Here is a 20,405-nt window from a genome sequence, read left to right as displayed (position 1 = left end):
AGCTGCCAATGGCAGCTTTTTTGCCTCATGACCCCCAACGAGTCGTTGGAAATAAAGTTTTGAATTGAACTTTAGAAGTGTTGATCTGCCGAGGCTTTTTTCAGCTCACTCAGCGATTTCTAGAAACACCTTTCCGCATTCTCTGCTGAGCTGTGAACAAATGTTGGTTGGTCCACTACGATGTCGCGGTTGCAAACTTTTTCATTTATACAAAATAATTATCAGTGTCGTGATCGCTTCGAACTAAAAACTGTCTATTCACCGTTAATTCGTTTTTTCTGCAAAAACAAACACCTGTTGAAAAGAAGTTTTATGCTCTTTATTCCTACACCCCCGAATATTGCAGCCTGAATATAATGCTTTCTTGTCAATATGCTTTACCTATTTGTGTCTTTAGTGAGATTTTCCGGCTGATATTCAAGTGCTGGGTCCGTGGTTTCTTTTCTTTCTTTATAGATGAGGTTCAACGCCTTCACGGGTCGCTTGCCACGAAGCTTCGTATATCTTGTCTCCGCAGTAGGCTTCTTGATACTCTTCTATATCATTAGTACACAGAGGTCAGAAGGATCGCCAAAGTGCTGCCATTGCTCAGGGGCTGAGCACTCATCTCAAGCATTACAAGGTAACTAATCTATAAATCACACTTCATAATTAGGCAGCAGTGTTCATTGTTTTAACGGAGAGCACCGGTAAACATCACCGGCTTAAAAAAAACGAAATCAATGAAACTCAAACTGCCGATAACAATACATGTCAATGTTAGCCATGGGCCGGTTCGGCCAAAAATTTTACTTCTCCTTTCTTTCCAAGACAGTTAAATGCAGCAGCAGCCATTGAGAAAATATGTTATCAGCGCATAGATTTTCCAGGCTGTTCTTGAGCATCCGCTCCCCTCATTGGGTCTTGTGTGAGCCGCTATCCCCGGCAATCGCACAAATAAAGGTAATGAAATCTGGCAATATTATTTCCTCAAAACCAACCACGGTTACGCGCTCATCTTCCCTCTTCCAACAGGCAGGGCCCGTTCGAAATGGCAGCCACATCACGAGTTCAAAAGGCGGCAAGGTTAGCTGCGACCGATGTGTGGTGCCTGCTGCCAGTTGCCTAAACACACTTAATGTAACCAGCAACGAAAACGGGAACACAAGAAGTACACAGTAAAGCGATGTGTGTTCACATTTCATCTTGTGTCCACGTTTGCGTTGCTCGTTTCATTATGGTCGGCCCACACTCAGCAGCCCGCATGGCTACCTTGTTGCCATCCGTCTCTAGGCACCAACTCTAAAGCTGTCGACTAGAGCTGCGGTCGATCGTAGAGCGGTGGTCATTCAGCCAGTGGCACTTCGAGCACGTCACTAGCCGTGCGCACGCGCACACAAACACACAGCTTTCATTCCTTCAGTGTGAAGGGTTCACCCAACACTAGCGCTTGACAGACCCTTTGCTGTCTTCGCGGCGGCATTTCAGGTTCGCAATTCAAGATTTTGCTTAGCCGAATCAGAATATGATCAGGGGAGGGAGAATAAGGAATTATTCAAGTGATTATCCCAAGGAACACCCTAAATTAGGCACCTGTTCGAACTCATTAAGTGTTCTGCAAGTATTGCCACATCGCAGCGAGCGTAAAAGATGTAAACGTGGTCACCAGTATCCCAGAGCGTTTCTTATCGAAGCGCTATGACTGCTTCAAGAGGCATCGTCACGATGAATGCATGTGCAGCCATGTTCGTAGAACTGTGTCTTTGTTTTGTCGCGACCTTGCAACAAAGGAATCGCAACAGCATTTTCAACGAGCAGTTGTTTCTACTTTACAAGAGACAGTATCCTTTTAGCCGTGGCTTCCCACGCGCCATACCCAAGCTTCGCGGAGGAAAACGTCACACAGGTCTTACAAAGAAAATATGATGCCAACGACGCTGTACATAATTCTGCAGAGCTCTCTGCATGGCCGGCATCCCCCTAAAGATGACGGATTGATCGTTTGCGGAGCTGATGTGCCGCGTAGGCCCCGCTTTTCATACGGCACCTTAAGGTAACATGATGTACCGCAAGCAATTACCCGGTGTTTTTTTTTCTGGGAGGATCTGCCTGCAGTAAATTTTTTGTGTGCTAGCCATTTCCCTGAGCTTCTATGAGACAACATAGCTGCGCAGGTTGAAATCAACGCTGCAGATAACTTTAGCAAAACCCTTCGCAAGGCTTGCATCCATCTGAACTCTGACGAATCTTTCGGGGGGGGCAGTTCCGCAGCATAGTCCCGGTGCCGCCACGAGGCCTTCTGTTAACGTGATGTACCGCAATTTTTTCCGGTCGTTTTCGCAAAGCATCTGTCTACAACGAGCCACAAGAGCTGTGCTACCACTCTGGCAACTGTCGTACTGGTATCTATATTTTAACCTGAGGCTCTCTAACAAAACACTTTATAGTAGATCCCCAGGTGCTTCATCTCTGTAATGCGGTTCCAATTGATGCCCTTATGCAAGACGTTCATGGTAGGGTTTTTGTGATGCGTTCCTCCTTTTCCCGGACCCGAAATCATGAATGCGAAAAATGCATGCAGACCTTCGGAGGCTGAATACTGCTAGTTCAGCGGCCACAGCAAACAGCTATGGTCGTAGGAGGCCTAGACTAAAGGTCCCTTTCAGTTTGGAGGGTGCAAAGCTCTTTACTGTATAAAGTTTACCGCCACCAACAAGGTGCCAACGGTCGTCACAAGACGGGAAAATGTGCCTTGCTATCCTTACGGAAGAACACAAGGTAAATGTTCTTCTTGGGTGAAAGATGGCACAATGGAATAGCCCAAGGTAAATTCTAGGTCCATGCAGTGAACATATGTGCATAGTTTCTACTGCTCAAAAATTCGCGTCAGATACATGGCGCCTAGCCTTCAAGAGCTTGCGTGCAGGAAGGGTAACGCGGGAAAGGAACTCAAGCAAGCAGATCGACATCATCATAGATTTTTTCATTAGTAGGTTGATACTCACGTCCAGTGACGTATCCTTCTGCACGTATATTTCAGCACCAATTAGGAGCTCAGCGACCATAGTGGGCTGTGCGTTTGAACGCGACAGTGTTAAAGGCTTCGTTATCCAGAAAATCTGGCGTCCGCGTTGTCGGCGTTGTGAGCGAAAAACAGTGTGGCGTACGGTGGCCACCTGCGCTACCCTAGGTGGGCCACCTAGGTCAGGTGACTTTACGGCGTCGTCGCAGCCTTCCCATCGGATTGTGAGCCAACTGACAACCGTAACAGGTGGCTGTTCAATTAATTATTGACCGTGAGAGGTGGCTCGGCAAGAGCATCTTGGGTAACACAAGCCCCACCGGTGGCAGCGCCTGCCATCCCAGGGCAGTGGCGCGTCACTTAAACACGGCACCATAGCAGAAGGAGTGGCGTGAAGACACCCAGCGACGTGTGAACGTAAAGCCGAGAATGACCAATTCCGCATATATGACATTTAAACATTAACGCTATAGCGTCATGCCCATAAGGCGGGGCTTACGTGTCCTCCAATTTGTTTAGAATTTCTCCAAGATAAGTGATTCCTACCTGAATGTAGTGAATCTCTGATTATTATCGAATATATGAACGTGTCTTAAAGCTTCAGAGATTCTTGCAGGATCCATCACAACAACTGTCCTGTTGCTTTTTTTTCTTCGCAGTTCCTACGCACACTAAACGAGCAAAGTTTCTGGTTCAAAATGCTCAAAATAGAAGTGGCTCCAGGTCCTCGGCCAAAGAAACTTCTGAACCAAAGGGAGGCGCCGTTTTGGACTCATCACTAGACGGTCCACTGCCAGTCGCTTTCCAAAGGGCCCTGGAAACGTATCCTGTCGTCCCGACTACCAGCGTTAGGATAGTGCTCATTGTCACCTACTACAGATCAGGATCTTCATTCTTTGGCGAACTCCTTTCCTCGGGTCCGAAGACCTACTTTCACTTCGAACCCCTACAGCCATTCGACGAAGCGGGTGGCATTCGACCGGGCAGAGAACAGCTCGCCTTCGCCCTTCTTGACGAGCTCGTTCGGTGCCGGATGTACAATGCGCCTTTGTTCACGCTCTGGCAGGAGAGCCGTTCAGAGTACGTGCACAACCGGTTCCTGGCGGACGTTTGTAGATCTGGACCATCGTGCTCATCCCCAGGCCACATCAGCGCTCTGTGCTCAAGGGCTGAAACTCAAGTTTTCAAGTTCACACGACTCTCCATCGCACAGGTATTTGCGGCATTATTGCACTTATACGAGGGACCTTGACAGGGAGCTTGAGAAAATGAGTGAAAAGAACTATGTGGTAGTTCTATCCTGTTAGTAAAAATCATATCTGCCTAATAAAGAGTCTTGAGCATAGGATAGAAGGTAATGATGCGACTAATTCTAAGAGACCGAATGACAAGACTATGACTCAGAGAATAGGTTCGAGTTATTGATATCGTGACGAATTCATGGCTGATCATTCAGTGTGATGTGGCAAATCGGCATCAGCGCAGTGTCAGCAGCCAGGCCTCTGCGGGCTCTTCGCTTTATCTGCGCTTTGCTTCCAGTTCAGCTGATCGCACCGCAGATCCATGGCCAATTCTTCCTCTCGCTGCCGCTTTCACCGCACATCTTCTCTAGCCGAGGGCCCGGAAGCATTCATGACAAAGGGAAGCTCGAACAAGACTAAACGCAGCACGACCTACTAGGAGTTGTGCTGGTGTACAACGTTGACAGTCCGATTCAACGAACAAATCTTGTTGGCGCTTCCCTTCGCGTCTTATGCTCGCATGCTTCTGGTGCGAGCGCCATGCTACATCCCAGTAGTTCCCCGCAGCACTACCAAAGCAGCCAACAGTGCGCAGCTGATGTTCTGACGCTGCGGAATGTAGTGCCAGCCCAAAATGCGCATACGAGCAGATGGGATAGCGCGATTTAAACTGTGCATGTGTCAAACGCTATTTCATATCAAGCCCTAACGTGCGCTCGCGTTTTCCGAGTTCCGTTTTCCCTACGCGATTTTCCGAGTTCAGCTTGCTCGACTAGTGCGTGCTCTAAAACAGTTTCGAAAATGGCGGCGCCCTTCGAAACACGAGCCTCACCTCTGACTAAATTCGCAGCTGTTTGACGCCGGTTCCGGTACGTTCACTGGCAATAAATTGCGACCGCGCTTTCGATTCGTCTTATCACGCCTATAACAAATCATATCAGCTATAAACTTGCTTTAGTTTTTATTTCAAGTGCCGGTTTAAGAAGCAGTATTGGTTTGTTGACAAAAATGCTTGCCATTCTAGCGACCAGATGTTGCCACTAGGTTGAGCGTATCGTTGCGTCTCCGTTTGTATAGACGCTTTACAGCGCCGTATCATGGGGGCTGCCATCTTTGATCACGTGATCACGCCGCCATTACGCGCCTCCTGACTGCATGCTCGGCATATGCCTCGTCGCGACGGCTGCTGCGTCTGATGGTTCGGCTCTGACAGGCAGTGTTTCGGATGATACGGTTGTAAAGGAGTAGGAAGTCGACATTATAGTCTGACCAAGCTTCGAAGGACACGTGAGAACCCTAATTTGATCACTTGAGGCGTGAAAACATGATCAGGCCTCATATCGGCAAGAGCCACTCAGCTCTTCCTCTTCTAGCTAAGGGATGGATGCTTGTCTTTGCATCCGCTGAAGGCTTTCGCTGAGTGTTTTTATTAGTATCTAAAACGGCAAGGATTAATGCTACTGCGAAAGCGCAGGTCGTTGTCGTATTATGTACATGCATGAAGACCCCGCTCTAAAACGCTGACATGGACATCGTATGCATTCGTTTGTGCTTGGGAAATCTAAAATATTCTGTACTGGTTTGTTAAACAGAGAAAGGCCACAACAGAGAAATTTTAACTATCATGGTAACAGTACCATGCATCAAACAGCCTTTAAGAGCTGGCGTGCAATCGTTTTGAAGGATTCCGCAATATATTCGTTATAACGCGCACATGGCAACGCGTTCATACTACAGGAAGTTTGCAATTATGTCAGCCTCACATATAAAATTGTCGTACGCTCCACTTCGTACGCGCACATATAAAATTGTCGTACGCTCACATATAAATTGTCGTACGCTCGATTTCCAAAATCCTCGAGGTCTCTTTGGTCGTAAGTAATCAGTTTCACTCTGAGCGCTGGCCTGCCGAGTCACTTTTAGTGACTGTCTCGCATGAATCGCGAGGAAGCGACAACAACCCAGAACAGCAGCCGTAACGCAAATGCTTTATTCAGAATATGCTTCATGAAAACCGCGCTACCTGGAGCGAAGTAAACAGTAGCACCGAGACGTCATGTAATATACGGACTGATGATAAGCGTTGTCGGGTCGCATGGCTGTGCACAGCACAATCTACAGTAGCGGTCCGTAAGAGCGTAAGTCGTCCTTCTTCTCCCTTCCTAATTCGGCCTCGGGAGCTCCTGTTACTAATGGCAGCACACCTTAACTTATGAGCAATATGGTCTCGCTACACACGCAGACGCAACTGCACAGCAGCTGAAAGCAGGAAGTGACGGTTTCGGCGGCAGAGCGGCTTGTTCATGCGGCTACGTTGTGGGCTTACCCTCGAAGATTTTCGAAGATCTAAACCTTTCTTTCTATATTTGCTATCAAGCGCTGGCGGACGTGTTTGTTATGTTCACCCCTTCGGAAAGGGAAAACGGGCGCGAACAGGGCCAGTACGGTCTTGTGCAGTTCGGTTCAGGTGAAGCTCGCAAACAATCGCACCACGCACCTTTAACTCTCTGTCACAATTGTTACAATCCACAACACAGCACGTTTTCCCTCTGCCTTTCCACATCTTCTTAGAAAGAACCCATTCGGCAGCCACCCGCGAAATTTCCACTTCTGCGTCGAGGCGTACACGTCGGCAACTTACGAGGCCAATAATGGCGCCGTGTTCCGAGAGCGCCTGTGGCGCCATCTGGTCTCAAACGGAGGCAAACGGTCTATGGGCATAACTAATTTGCGAGCGTGACCAATGGCGTAAGGTACCCAAAAATGCTTGCCTTTAGCGTACGCAAGCGTGCATACGCTTATGGTACGTATACAGCGTCGGTTTATACTCGTTTCTAACCACGTATCCGTACGCCGCGAGCAGACGACACGTATAGGGGCGATGGAAATAAACGCGAACATATCGAAGCCTAGGCGCTCCGCTGATCGCACTTCTTTCCAACAAGCTTTTACTTCGGCGGAGCGAAATGACGCGAGAGTCATCCGTGATGCATTCTAGGACGACTCAAATCTTTTTTATGCGAAGCATATTAACGTAGGTTTCGGGCCTTCGCGCGACGCCCGGCGGTGGCCACCACTGACCTTCAAGTGACCTTCAAGTAGGTCACGTGACATGACGTCACGTGATGACGTCACACCGGCTGCAGATGGGGCCTCATATCGCGCCGTCGGTCGCCTCCCGGCGGTGGCCACCATTGACCTTGAAGTGAGATCACATGATGTGACGTCACGTGATGAAGTCACACCGGCTGCAGACAGTGTTGCCACGACACAAAAAAATAGTAGTAGATTCTTTCGCGAAAAATCAGTAGAAATCAGCAGATTTTTAATTTCAATTTTTGTACTCAGTTTATGAGACCACGAATTCAGCGCTTGTATTAGTACTCTGCTGTATTGTAGCTTCTAAGAAATAGTACAAAAATTGGCCACGAGACTCTTGGCGATACTTTTGAAAAACCCGGGGATCCAGAGAGCCATTATCAGGCACGAAGTGAAAGACAGTCAAGCCCTCTGATGGCATATTCAAAGGCGTCAGATGGTAGTTGGTACCTGAAATCTTTAGAGTATAGTATCTTCCAGAAAGGGGGGATTGGGAGATCGCTGGGAGAGGCCTCCGTGCTGGAGTGGACATAAATATAACCTCGACGGGTGAATCACTAAATTATTAGCACTAACATAGCGAGAACTCAAGACATACAGATATTACTTAATGAGCGCGCACGCTGAACTTAATGCGTAACCTGCATGGAGGAAAAAAAACTCCATGGTGACCTGCCACACTCGGTATGTAGTGCGCCATTAGTTCTGGTTCGATAGTTTTGGTTTCATTGTTGTGGACTTGTGGCTTCATAGTTGTGGGGCACGGCAGTGCACCCACTTTCACAAATTCACCGCCTCACCTTTTCCCCACTTTGCTCAAAGACAGAGGTAGCGCCACGTTTGAGAGTCTGGAAACGCAAGAATGTATGTTAACCATGGAGGAAGGAAAGAATGATGTTAACCTCGGAGCCAACCGCATTTTTTTTTCGCTCTCTAGGTGGCATCACATTAATACAAGTTCTGTACTGAAAAAGTCATAGAGTTAATATAACCAACTGGAAAAAGTAGCAGCTTTTGCTTTCGTTTCAGTAGAAAAACAAGAAAATCAGTAGATTCAAACGCTTTATCACTGAATCAGCAGAAAATTTTAAAAATCAGTAGATCTACTGATAAATCAGCAGGCGTGGCATCACTGGCTGCAGATGGGGCCTCATATTGCGCCGTCAGACGTCGCCCGGCGGAGGCCTCCACGCTTTGGTTCGCGCCGTCGCGCGCGACGCGTGGCGGCGCCACCGTCGCTGCATCACGTGATATGTGACGTCACGCCAGGGATGAGGCGGCGCGCGCCCGGCGTCGCGTCAGTCTCTGTGCCCGCAACCGCGCCAGCATCTTTGCGCCGGGCGTGTATGCGGTCAAGATGCCTCCAAACGCTAAGGACATGCTTCGCATCCACTGGGCTTAACCTTGATAAGCCTCCAATTTTTTTTTACTACCGAGGTAAAAGGGTGATTAAAAGTAATTAGAACAGCGGAACGCGTAGATGCCGCTTTGTTCGCGTTTGCTTCCATCGCGATAGTACACTAATAGCCGCGGAGGAACTCGTTTAACGCGCTCTCCTTGATTGGCTGGAGAGGTCTCGGTTTTTGGCAGCGCTTCAAGTTAGTTAAGGGGTGGAGTATTGCTGAACTGAGCCATGCTAGGGGTACTGAGGTAGTGGCTGCGCACTGACTCCTCAGCGCTTGTCTTTAGCTAAACGAGCCCATAATGTTTTTGCATTAAAATCAATTGAAACCTGCATGATCCTGATAGCACTTCCTCAGCCATTCTCGTACCCACTGAATTTGCTAACAGTAACAATGACATTTCCTCCTGGTTCGTACAGTATGTATTCCTTAATACCCACCGTACTCATTAAATGAATGTGGTTATTTAGATTTCACACTCTCAAAAATTTTAGTCCTTTCAGCAAAATTTCTTACATTCTCGCACAGCTCTTGCCCCCTTGCTGTTGCATAACGACTATTGCATAAACACACTACGAAGTGACATCGCAATGCCTCGTTATCCCCTCGAATACTGCGTATCTCTGAATCATTTTAATGGCGCAGGTGGCGGCCTGGATGAACCGGAACTCTGAAATCGCGGAGCAAGTTCAAGTGGTACACCTCGTGCGGGACCCGCGGGCGATCCACGCTTCTCGTCGGAACATCATTTGGTGCATGGAGGTCGGGGAATGTGGACGCGCAAAGGCTCTGTGTAAACAAATGCGTCAGGACCTTGACGCGTTTGAACATCTTTCAGGAGATAGGTGGCTGAACCGAAAGCACAGGGTTCGCTTCGAAGACGTGGCTGCTGACCCCCTTAACGAAACACAGACACTATTTTCCCGCCTCGGATTAGATTACGGACCTTCCGTGACGTCTTTCGTGAAGGACCACACCGTTGCTAACAAACAGGACATGCAGGATCTGTATTCTACCAAGAGAAACACGAAGGATACCATCAGGAGCTGGACCAAGAAGTTGTCGAAGCAGGCCATTCGCTCGGTCGAGCGGTTCTGCGGCGACGTATTGAAAAGGCTAGGTTACGCTGTCACTGCCCAAGAAAAGCGGAGGAGGGAGTAAGGAATGCTCTTGTTTGAACTGTGATCTATCCCTGAGTCTAGGCTTTTAGATGACATTTTCAAGGTTCGCTCCTGGACGTTTTAATTCATGACAGGAAAAATATGACTCAATTTATGCCATGTGCCCATTGTCCACCTATCGTCACGATGTTTCAGGGTGTCCAGCCTGAGTTCGTTGTTATTTAGAATCTTGAACTGGGAGTTGTTATTAGACTGTTGTCCTAGCATCCTGCTTCCTACTCACGTTGTAGAGCGTGACCTAGCAATATGGTGCAATCATTTCCTGTGCAGGTGTAGAAATCTATTTATTTATATGTATTCGCCTGAATAGATGGCCTGCCTTGGCTTTCAGCCATAACGACTATGAATAGGACGCATAGGGTCTACTACGTACAATGGTGGTCAAAAGAAACCGGGCCAGCATGCTTGAAATCGCAACCGCTGCTTTCTGGTGCAGTGCGCTGGAATCTCAGGGGCGCCTGCGGCCTCTAGCGGCAAGTGCGTGCGTTCTTCTTCCTCTCTTCCGCTCGTTTATGAAGGCGCACAAAACCTACAGCGGCATTCACCATAACTGCTGACATCATCGAATCCGCTTGGTTAGGGCAAATTTTTCAGAATAGGTTTTTTGACTTGTAAAAACGTGTTTTTTTCCAGCGTGCAGTGCAGCAGAATACTTATAGCTGAGACGTGCTGTCAAGTAGTCTTGTAAGCAAAAATTCCAGATTTCACTTTTAACTTTTACTGCCAGTCTCCTTACTTATTGACAGTCGTGTAGCCCACCGTAAATAATACCCATATTATTTTTAGAATTTCGAAAAAGCAGTTCACCTTCGGCCCTGTGGGCCAAAAAACTTCGCAGCTTAGACGAGTTACGTGAACTGAAGGGATCGCTTAGGCTGACAGCTTTTTGTAAGCGCAGGTATTTAGGCGCATTGTAGAAGTTTGTTGGGCCAAAGCGCCGAGAGTAACATCCTTTTGAGGCAACAACAACAACTGAGTTTTCGAAATTGTAAACATTGATATGGATATTACGGGCAGGGTGGTGAACCGAAATTTTTTCATGTTCGGTTCGGGTTAGGGTTCACGCCTTTTGAGTTTGGTTCCGTGTTCAGTTCCGGGTTGCCTTCTCTGTTGATGTGGAAGACCTGTTTTATTCAGTGGCGCATCCTGAACTCTTTGCTACTGTTAAAGTATGCATTGATGAAAGCGGCGCTGTCTCTTTTTAAAATGCTGCTGGTATCAAGGTAGATAATTTTTCAGCCCTTTTACAATTTTATCTTAGCAGCACTTTTATCTCTTTTGAAGAGCAACCTTACTTGCAAAATAAAGGCATCTGCATCGGCTCTTGCATAGCCCCAATACTTTGCAACATCTTTTTATCATTTATCGATCGCTCTTTACACGATCGTTTTAACCATACTAACAATGACAAGGTCCTAAACGTGTTCCGTTATGTGGACGACTTTTTAATTGTTCTAAACAAGCATCGGACTCTGCCGACTGAGACAACGGTGAATAGTATTTTAGATGATTTTAGAAAACTCGGTAAAAGGCTAACTTTTACTTTTGAACCACCTAATAATGACATGCTGCAGTTTTTAGGTTTACAGTTAAAGCTTTTAGATGGACATGTTTGCTGGGCTTATTCCCCTCGTGCTCAAAAGGGTCTCCTGGCGTATAATTCTGCCACTCAAAGGTTGTGAAGAGGTTCATCGCAACCCTCTGCTTGGAGTCCTCGCTCCAGAAATCGTGCGTGCATGAGATGCAAGCTAGTTTTAATAATCAATTGGACAGGCTTGTTGAAGCCGGCTTCCCTGAGTCGGTCTTGCTCCCTGTGGCGGAAACGCTCCTGTAGATGAAGGCTGGAGCGTTGCAGAAATAAACCAGCGGGAAATGAGAGGCGTGTAGTGGTACCTTAGATCTACAAAGTCGCTCACGGCCTGAAGAAAGTGGCAAACCGGTTTAAAGTACCGGTTGCATTCTCTGCCCCCCCCCCCCCCCCCCCCCCCCCCCCGCAAGCTTGCGCAGCTCAGCCGTCGCATAACTTGCGAAAGCCAAAAGAACGGCTGCCAGAAGAGGCATGGCCAGCGTTTCGTGAAGTGTTGCACCAACGTTGTCTGCGAAATTCCGTTGCCCTGCGGAAAATCCTATATTGGACAGACGGGACGATGCGTGAATGACCGACTTAGGAAGCACGCAAGAGATATTGAAAATAATGAAGGCCAGCGACTTGCTGAGCACTGTAGGGCTTGCACCAATTGTAAACCACGGTTCTGCGAGGTGAGGATTTTGGGCAGGGGTAGACATCAGACGGCTCGTGAAATTCTGGAAGCCTTTCATATCAAAAATGCTGGTCTGAGCTGTGTTAGTGGCACTTCTGTTTTTCTATGTGAAGCTGAGCAAAAACTTTTGTCGCGCATACTGTGATAAGACATAACTTCACCAGCGAAAGAACGAGACACGAGGAGAAGAACACAGGACCACGCTGGACTAACAACTGAAGTTTAATCAGGAAATGGCCAACCTAGGTCACCAGAAGACGCATGCGTATCAGACACACACACATTAAAAGAGCCATAGCTAACCTTTGCCTAGGGAATGCCTTGCAGAAGAGCTGCCCACATGCAGTGAATGAGAGCACTCATCAGCAAGTGCGTCGCCTTAGCGATGCGCGTTATCCGGATGACGTGCTGACTGCAGTTGGTGAGTCGATGCTGCAGAAGATTAAAAACCAGAACGCACGGGGGTCCGGAAGTGCTAGACTGAATGGGAGGAAAGTTGAAGTAGTGCCCTATCTTCACGGTGTGTCGCATAACCTGAAGAAAGTGGCACAACGGCACGGAGGGGAAGAAGCCAAGAGCTGCACTGTTAAGCATGCTAACAAGTTCGTTGCTTGTTCGACTCGGGTCGTTTACAAGATACCCCTGTCATGTGGTAGAGTGTACACGGGCCAAACTGGCAGATGTGTGAATGACCGGGCACGCGAACATAATAATTCTCTGAAGAATTCGTCAGATCAAAATACTCTCCCACGTCACTGCAGGAGTTGTAAAAAATGTGTTCCAGGTTTTAACAACATTTCTGCTATCGGAAAAGGGAAAAACAGGGAGGAGAGGGAAATCCTGGAGGCCTTTCATATTAGGCTGCAAGGCAGTGACACATGCATCAGTGCACCGTCCTTGCATCTCACTAGCAAGGAAGTTGATTTCCTAACCAGAAGTGTGCGCGTGCAAGATTGATAGGCATATTATCTGTATTTTGTTGTTTGCCAGTGTTGGAGCGCGTATCCACTCCTCGGTGATCTGCCACTTATGTATCTGTTTGTTTTGTTTGGTGTGTCTGATACGCATGCGTCTTCTGGTGACCTAGGTTGGCCATTTCCCGATTAAACTTCAGTTGTTAGTCCAACGTTGTCCAGTGTTCTTCTTCTCCTCGTGTCTCGTTCTTTCGCTGGTGAAGTTATGTCTGATGTACACCAACTAGCCCACATGAGTGCCTTGATACTGTGATAAGATCGATGTATGGTGTGTAAGGGTGTCTTGTAAGCGTGCGCATACGCTGGGAGGGCTATATATTTCGTATGCTGTCTGTTGATTAAAAATTTGGAGTAAGCGCCCGTGTTGTCGTACTTGTGTTGTGTCCCCGTTGCGCTAAAAATCATTTATTATGTCGCGTTCAGCTCCAGTGCGACATTCCGTTCCGGCTTGAACCGGTTCGGGCTGGACCAAGCCGGTTCGAACAGGTCCAGACTAAAAAAATTCTGGATATAGAGGAGTTTAATTAGCCTTATCATGCTGTTTACTTTTCTATGTGACTTTGATATATAAAATAAAAAATGTAAAATTTGCTCAATGCGAGATGTTTTCGTTTGCTCACTTTAATTTACTGTCCGGTGCGAAAACAAATTTACGGCAAGAGCCGGAAAATCCAATGAACACAAAATTCATTTTGAACAGCTACGCATACGTTATATGGAACCCATGATATACAGAAAGAGAAAAGCTGCTGAATTTTCTATCTACAAAACTCACCAGCGTCAACAGTTTCGGTGACCCGTCGTGCGAGTAATAGGACTTCTCCGAAACACGTGTGAGGCAAGAATTTTTCCTATGCGTGAGTACTTAAGCGGGCGCCGTCAGGACCGCCGGAAGCGCCTTTAACGCTACAGCATTTTCAGTTGCATGAGGCCATCTTTCGACAGCAGCACCCACTTGAGTCTGGCCGATTTCTCCGCCATGCAGGTTGGGGTGGTCGCCGCTGCAATACAGGCAGTGAGTAATCGCCGCGCTGTTCAGCCTTATCCAAGAGCCGTTTCATGCATTATTTCGACCTCAAAAATGTTGCTCTCTATGCACTGAGCAACTGTGAACAAAATGGCGCGTGCTTCGACGAGCGGTGACGCGGAAGGTATCCTGCAAGTTCTGCTGAAAGTCGACATTGGAGGTGAGTGTTTCGATCCTGCATGCGCTTCTAAGCAAGTGTTTGCAGTTCATTTAACGGCTTTCTGGTATCCGTACTGCATACATTTATGAATGCGCGCATTAAACTTGCTGAGCGCGTCTTTCTTGTAGTTCTAGCATAAAAGAAAAACCGCTCCGTTCCGAGATAACAGCATAGAGGTGTTGCTATCAAGCGCTCCAGCGGTCTGCTATGCGTTGCGCTTCAGACACGAATCGATTGCAACTGCATTCGACTGCGCCTTTCAGTGCACTTTCCCCCTTATCTATCCTAAATAACGGTACTGTCTTAGTTGGGCTATGTGGAGAAGGCACCGCTCGAGCGCATGAGCGCACAGAAGGCTGTTTGCGCGCATTGGCTTTGCATAAATTTCTTGATTACTTCCTCCTTACGGTTAAATAACCGGTGAAGCCTACACACGTAGGGTCGTATCTCTCAGGGTGAACATGCGAGCGTATGGCCGCGCTCTTCGTAGCACCAGTGGATCCATCGGCGCTGCGCATCGGAGCAAAGTGTCGCAATAGCACAAGAACCTGGACGTGGTGCCTCGCGTCGTCTGACATTTCGCTACTCTTGGAAAAAGATGTAGTAGAGAGGCATCTGGCTGTCGAAAGCGATGCAATTTAAGCACTCGAAACTGATGCGCCTGCTGTGTAGTATCTGCGTAGTATAATTCCTCGGTCCCTCTCGGCCGCGGCCGCTGCTTAATGCCGAAATAGGAAGAAAGTGCGTGCATGTGGCCGGGTGGGCACTGTATGCCTGCTGATAGCATGTTCCTAATCGGCACATTTTTTTTAAAAACTGGGCACTTAACATTATGACGCCAGTTGCAGATAGTACTTGGTCGAGGAATGAGGCGTCACGATGCAAGGCGGACGCATAAAAGCTGCGGCTTTCGATTTTTTAAGTGCTGCTTGTTTATCGGACATTTATTTCCATCAAACAGGTGTGACATTTCTGCAGTGCATCAGGGATTTCAAGTAATGTCGAATAGCTGCATTTCCAGTGCCTGCCGTTGTCTTTATGTGATCACTCGTCAGTGTGAGAAGTTATAACAGAAATGTTTCATGTAACCTGAAGTGCTGCTGCATCATTTCATAAAATTATTACCGATGTTTTGATTTCACAGGGGTCACGGACGAAACACATCTTAGCGACATCAGAAGCAGGTGCTCCTTTGCAAGGATATGTGAAAGGAAAGTGCACAGCGTTAATAGCAAGAATAGAAATAAAGACTTTGCAAATAAGAAAGCTATTTTAATATCAATAGGTCACACTAAGTGGAGCGGTTCCTTATTCCGTAAAGAAGGCTTCTTCACTTTCTTACCAGTTATAATTACACAAAGGTGACCTTTACAGTGCATAGCAGTGCGTTGCGACAGTCTGTAGAATGCTGTGCCCCGCAAGTAATCTTTCTAGTTGCCGCAAAAATACCTGCGTGGAATGTTCACTCACGCAGAAAAGTAAACGACTCTGCTGAGGGTGCCTCAATACAAGTATCTTGGTGTCCTGTTCGCGTCTGATATGCACTGGAAAGAACAAATTAATAATATTTGCTCCAAATTAGCCTATGGTTGTCATATTTTACTAAAGGCCAGGGACTGCTTTGATCTTCCAATTCTACGCATTCTGTATTTCGCCTTTGTGCACAGTCAATTATCTTATTGCCTGGAAGCATGGGGTGGTACATATAAAACATACCTAGATCCTGTTTCTCGCCTTCAAAAACGAGCTATTCGTATGATAACTTATTCAAATAATACATACCCCAGCAGGCCACTCTTTCAGCAGCTTCGTATCTTACCCCTATCAATGGCATATAAACTGAAGATAGCTGAAATAGTAAACAATGTAATAAAATCTAACAACCCCCTGCCCCTTAGTTTATTTAGATTACCAATGAAACAAACAAGAGCTGCAACCAACAATCTATTTAATTTACCACCTTGTTACAATATGTACGGCCGGAGACTCCTAGAATACAACGGAGCCCATGTGTGGAATGAAATCCCTAATGAAGTTAAAGAAAAAAATAACTTTTCGGCATCTTTAAAACACTATTTAATTTCCATGGAAATGTAGGAATGAATTCAATTGTGTGTGTTAATCTTGAAGTTTTTTTTTTATTTTACACGTTCTGCAGTAATATTGTACTTGTTTTGTATTTGGACCCCTCACTAGCCGTAAAGGCTATGGGTCCAAACAACAGTTTGTGTACTGCTTCTGAGAATAAATAAAGAAAAAAATTAAAAAAAAAACACTCCTACCACTGGTTAATATGCACTTCAGAACAACGCTTCGGACTACTGGCTGCATACGCCTGAAGTGCTGTAATTTTATCTTGCTACAATATTCTGTTCAGTCACTGTTTTCCAGGAAGCGAAGAGTACCAGCATCCGAGCGAAATTGAAGAATAGTACGGTGACATGGAGTGGCCACAAGTACAGATGCCACCTATTGTGTATTACATGGTGGAGCCAGACATGTCAGCCAAAAGAAATGAATCCATTCCGTTGCTCTGGAGGGTAGACTGTGCAGTGTAGGCTGGCCTAACACGAGAATCGGGCAACGACAGGTATGCTGCATGGAACAGAGGAACCAAAGGAAATATGGAGCCAGAACCCCTTGTGAACATCAATTTTAAAACCCAGAAAGAAGAACTGATGACGGACCACCACCAAGAAACTGCCATCTGTACCAGACTCTTTTGAGAATGGCGATGAACTGGCAGAGCTCTACAGGACATGCCCATAACAGGGGTTGATAAATCTTTCTGGTGAGCAGCCTTTTGTTGCTGTTGTGCGTCGTACACTGCCAATTAATGTGTAGTAAGACATAATTCAACTTTCTCTAAATGTGGCATTGGCTCTGCCTCATTAAAACTGTAGCACACTGCGGAATCCCTAATGAACCCAGCACAGTTATTTAATAGTTTGCCAATAGAATTCTAAAGATGTCCAATGCGGCAGTACAGGTACCGTAGGCAGCACATGACTGCTGTGACGCAAAAGGGCTGTTGTGGTGCGGTGATCATGGTGAGCTCATTGAAGTATAATTGTGCCTCCAACACAACCCCCTTGAAGAGAGTGAACGTACCACGGAGGCATGGCCTACGAAAGGGCACAGATTCAAGGAAAGGCACTTAGATGTTCATAATAAGACAGAGGTGGTTAGCCATGCATTACCCATGTGAAAGAAGAGCTGTAATGGTAATCGACCAAATGCCCGATAGCAGTGACAGCACTAAGATCATGAACAGCACCCGCACTAAAGAATGAATTGGCTATCGTACAGGTGTCATGAACTTCCTGTTTAGAGCCAATGCAGGTGATGAATGCATTGTGTCATGCTAGGAGTGAAGACAGCCAGACAAAGATGAACCTGTCATGAATAGCACTGAATTCCGCAGAACACATTGGTGTGGTGGCGCAGGCCATGTAGGAAAAACTTTGATCTACCACTGGTAGGTCAGGCGCTTCAGGGCAGTGCAGACCATGCGGATGCTGTATGCTGTAAGTAGCGAGAGGTCTGCTACCAGTGCAATCAGCATTATGAAGCAGGAGGTCTATGTTGTGGGCAGGCAAGCAATGGAGTGATTAAGAAGTACAAAAGGCTTACTCTCTATCTGAGGCTAGAAATCCATTTAGGAGAAGTTACGGCAAAGAAACTTTGAACAGTACGTGCCGTGATTTATATGGCATGTGTTCTGTCAATTGCGTTTTCAATTTCAGGCCCATTGTTTCATGCAACGAAGACGGCTCCAGCCCGACAACTTCGACCAAAAGTTTCCGCCTCACCTGCTGTTAACATGGATCCCATTCCAACACTGACACCTTGTCGGGAGTTTGCGGGACATGCAGTACTTTCTATAAGAATATGTGGAACTTACTGATAGCGCAGTGGCTGCACTTGAGGCAGCCACAAGGGAACACAACAACCACCTGTAGCGTATTTCAAGACGGCTTCGCATTACTGCGTCAAACACAAAAAGAATCCAGAGAGAATGAACACCAAGTATAAAAGCACTGCGGGCACCCGCATCACCAAAGTTTCACGCTAATGCTACTAAACAGCATAGACAACAGCATGAAAAAGTGGCTCGTTGCCAGTTCCCCGCAGGCTACGATTTAGCTTTTTCAATTCATGGGACACAAGTTTTGAAAAACTAGCCTTCGTTGCCTGCCACACCAGACGGTGCCACTGACACACGTGACGCAATTAAAAAAATCTAGTACCCATTTTTGGAAGACTGTACGCAGTTAATTCACAGTAGAAAGTACGACGCTGTTAAAAAGAACGGTGCATATGTTCTAATTGAAAATGGCCCTAATCATTACTAAGCGCACACAAAGTTCACTATGCTTTCTGCGGAGCCTTTGGATCTTTTATATCTGGTCACTAAAATCAGATGAACTTATTAAGGTTCCTTTGAGTGAAGCTTATATAAAAAAAGAGATGTATGTCAAGGCTTGGAAGTTATTTTTCATGTATGCTGCTACATCTTGAAGAACTGAACAGGAAAGGGAAACTTCATCTATCGCTCTACAGTAAGTTTATAGAAAAAAAAACTTCACTGAAAATTTTTTTCACATATAAAAGATTTCCTCTTTGCACATCCCTGCTAAATTATTTCATGGGGTATAGATAATTGTTTATGCTTCACGACCTAAAAAAAAACTAAAGTGCAATACCAAGCACAAAAGTAACGTAAAGAAGACTTCAGTAGTATTCACAATTCAGGAAAGCAGCAAGAGTTTAAATAACTTGTGTAGCCAGGCGTTGGAAGTAGTAAAGCAATCCAAAAGTCTGGGTCAAGTAGTGATTGTAGATCCAGGCCATGAGAAACAGCTTGCTAGAATAAGAAATTCTTGGAATGACTTTCCCACGTGCCCTCAAGCTATCAACAGCAGCTTACTGATATACTTCAAAGGAAAAGTGGAATCTGTATTCTGTCTGTGCTCAGCAATAGGGCTGACCTCAAGGTGCTAACAAAAAGGCTTGAAATTAAATTGAAAACCACAGTTTCGTTTGCTAAGGAAAAGTACAAGAATAAACTTGTGAGTGGCAAGACAGAGTGCCGTGAATTACCGAAAAATATTAAGTCAATATTGACACGTGGGTTAGAGGTAGAAGAAGAAAGAGAGCGCAATCAGTAGAGGTAGACGACGCTGAGGTGCAGGTCCGTTTTCTGGTGCCCTTGTTCCCTTGTTCAGCTCTTGGTACCCTCGCTCATCCGCTGCAGTCCCCTTCCAGTGTAACAACTGTTACACATCTGGTGGAGGAGCCGGGTACGCTTCCCGACCTGCGTACGCCTACGAGATAAAAAATTCAGGGGGCACTTTGACTGTCTAAAGTGGGTAGAGGCGGAAGCGTTTTCCGCACCACTTTCGCTGTTTCTGTGGCACTGGTGGCGTCACATATAATTGAGTACTAATTACTAAGTGATGACAAATCACTAATGTATGGTTAATTACTGATTAATGCCTGAATACTAATCAACTGCTAATTATTGACGCTTAAGCTTCGCCTTTAGGAGTGGAACGCGACAGCGCGTTGTAGCGCTGCCAGGGAGTCCGCGGAACGCCACCACCCGTTCGGCGCGATGCCTTGCCCTTTGAACGCAACGCTTTTTGAGGAAAGGAAATGGCGCAGTAATTCTCTGTCATCTCGGTGGACACCTGAACCGCACCGTAGAGGAAGGGAGGAAGTGGGAGTGAAAGGAGATAGATAAAGAGAAGCCGTAATGAAGGAAATTAAATTTGTATTTGAGGAAAGGAAATTACGCAGTAACTGTCTCACAAAATTCAGGGGGGGGCACTTTTTTGACCTAAAGTGTGGTCACTGATGTGTGGTTAAGATGTTAAGCTTCGCCCCTAAGAGTGGAACGCGACAGCGTCTTGCAACGCTGCCAAGGAGTCCATAGAACGCCATCGCCCATTCGGTTCTACGCCTTGCTCGTCGGCAAATTGGTTTTTGAGGAAAGGAAATGTATCTGTCTCTCATTTGTCGATGGACACCTAAACCTCGCCGGAAGGGAATGGAG

General features: G+C 46.6%; 1 protein-coding gene across 1 annotated transcript; it reads left to right on the top strand.

The window, feature by feature from the left end:
- The first annotated feature begins 456 nt into the window (after nucleotides 1-456).
- On the top strand, nucleotides 457-9,905 carry LOC149362743 (carbohydrate sulfotransferase 5-like). The gene is made up of 3 exons (XM_089568368.1): nucleotides 457-622; nucleotides 3,661-4,214; nucleotides 9,390-9,905. The coding sequence occupies exons 1-3, from the start codon at nucleotides 457-459 to the stop codon at nucleotides 9,903-9,905; spliced, it is 1,236 nt and encodes a 411-aa protein (XP_089424494.1).
- Nucleotides 9,906-20,405: the final 10,500 nt, after the last annotated feature.

Source organism: Amblyomma mixtum, chromosome 2 (assembly GCF_055824585.1).
Source record: "Amblyomma mixtum isolate Tamu chromosome 2, ASM5582458v1, whole genome shotgun sequence".
NCBI classification, from domain to species: Eukaryota; Metazoa; Arthropoda; class Arachnida; order Ixodida; family Ixodidae; genus Amblyomma; species Amblyomma mixtum.
This window is presented reverse-complemented; position numbering and strand designations above follow the sequence as displayed.

What these genes read in the sequence shown, in the direction of transcription:
- LOC149362743 (XM_089568368.1), top strand. Translation starts at nt 457, where the DNA reads ATGAGGTTCAACGCCTTCACGGGTCGCTTGCCACGAAGCTTCGTATAT. An exon ending in CTCATCTCAAGCATTACAAG is followed by an intron (nt 623 to 3,660) that starts GTAACTAATCTA and finishes TTTTCTTCGCAG; the next exon opens with TTCCTACGCACACTAAACGA. An exon ending in CACGACTCTCCATCGCACAG is followed by an intron (nt 4,215 to 9,389) that starts GTATTTGCGGCA and finishes TTAATGGCGCAG; the next exon opens with GTGGCGGCCTGGATGAACCG.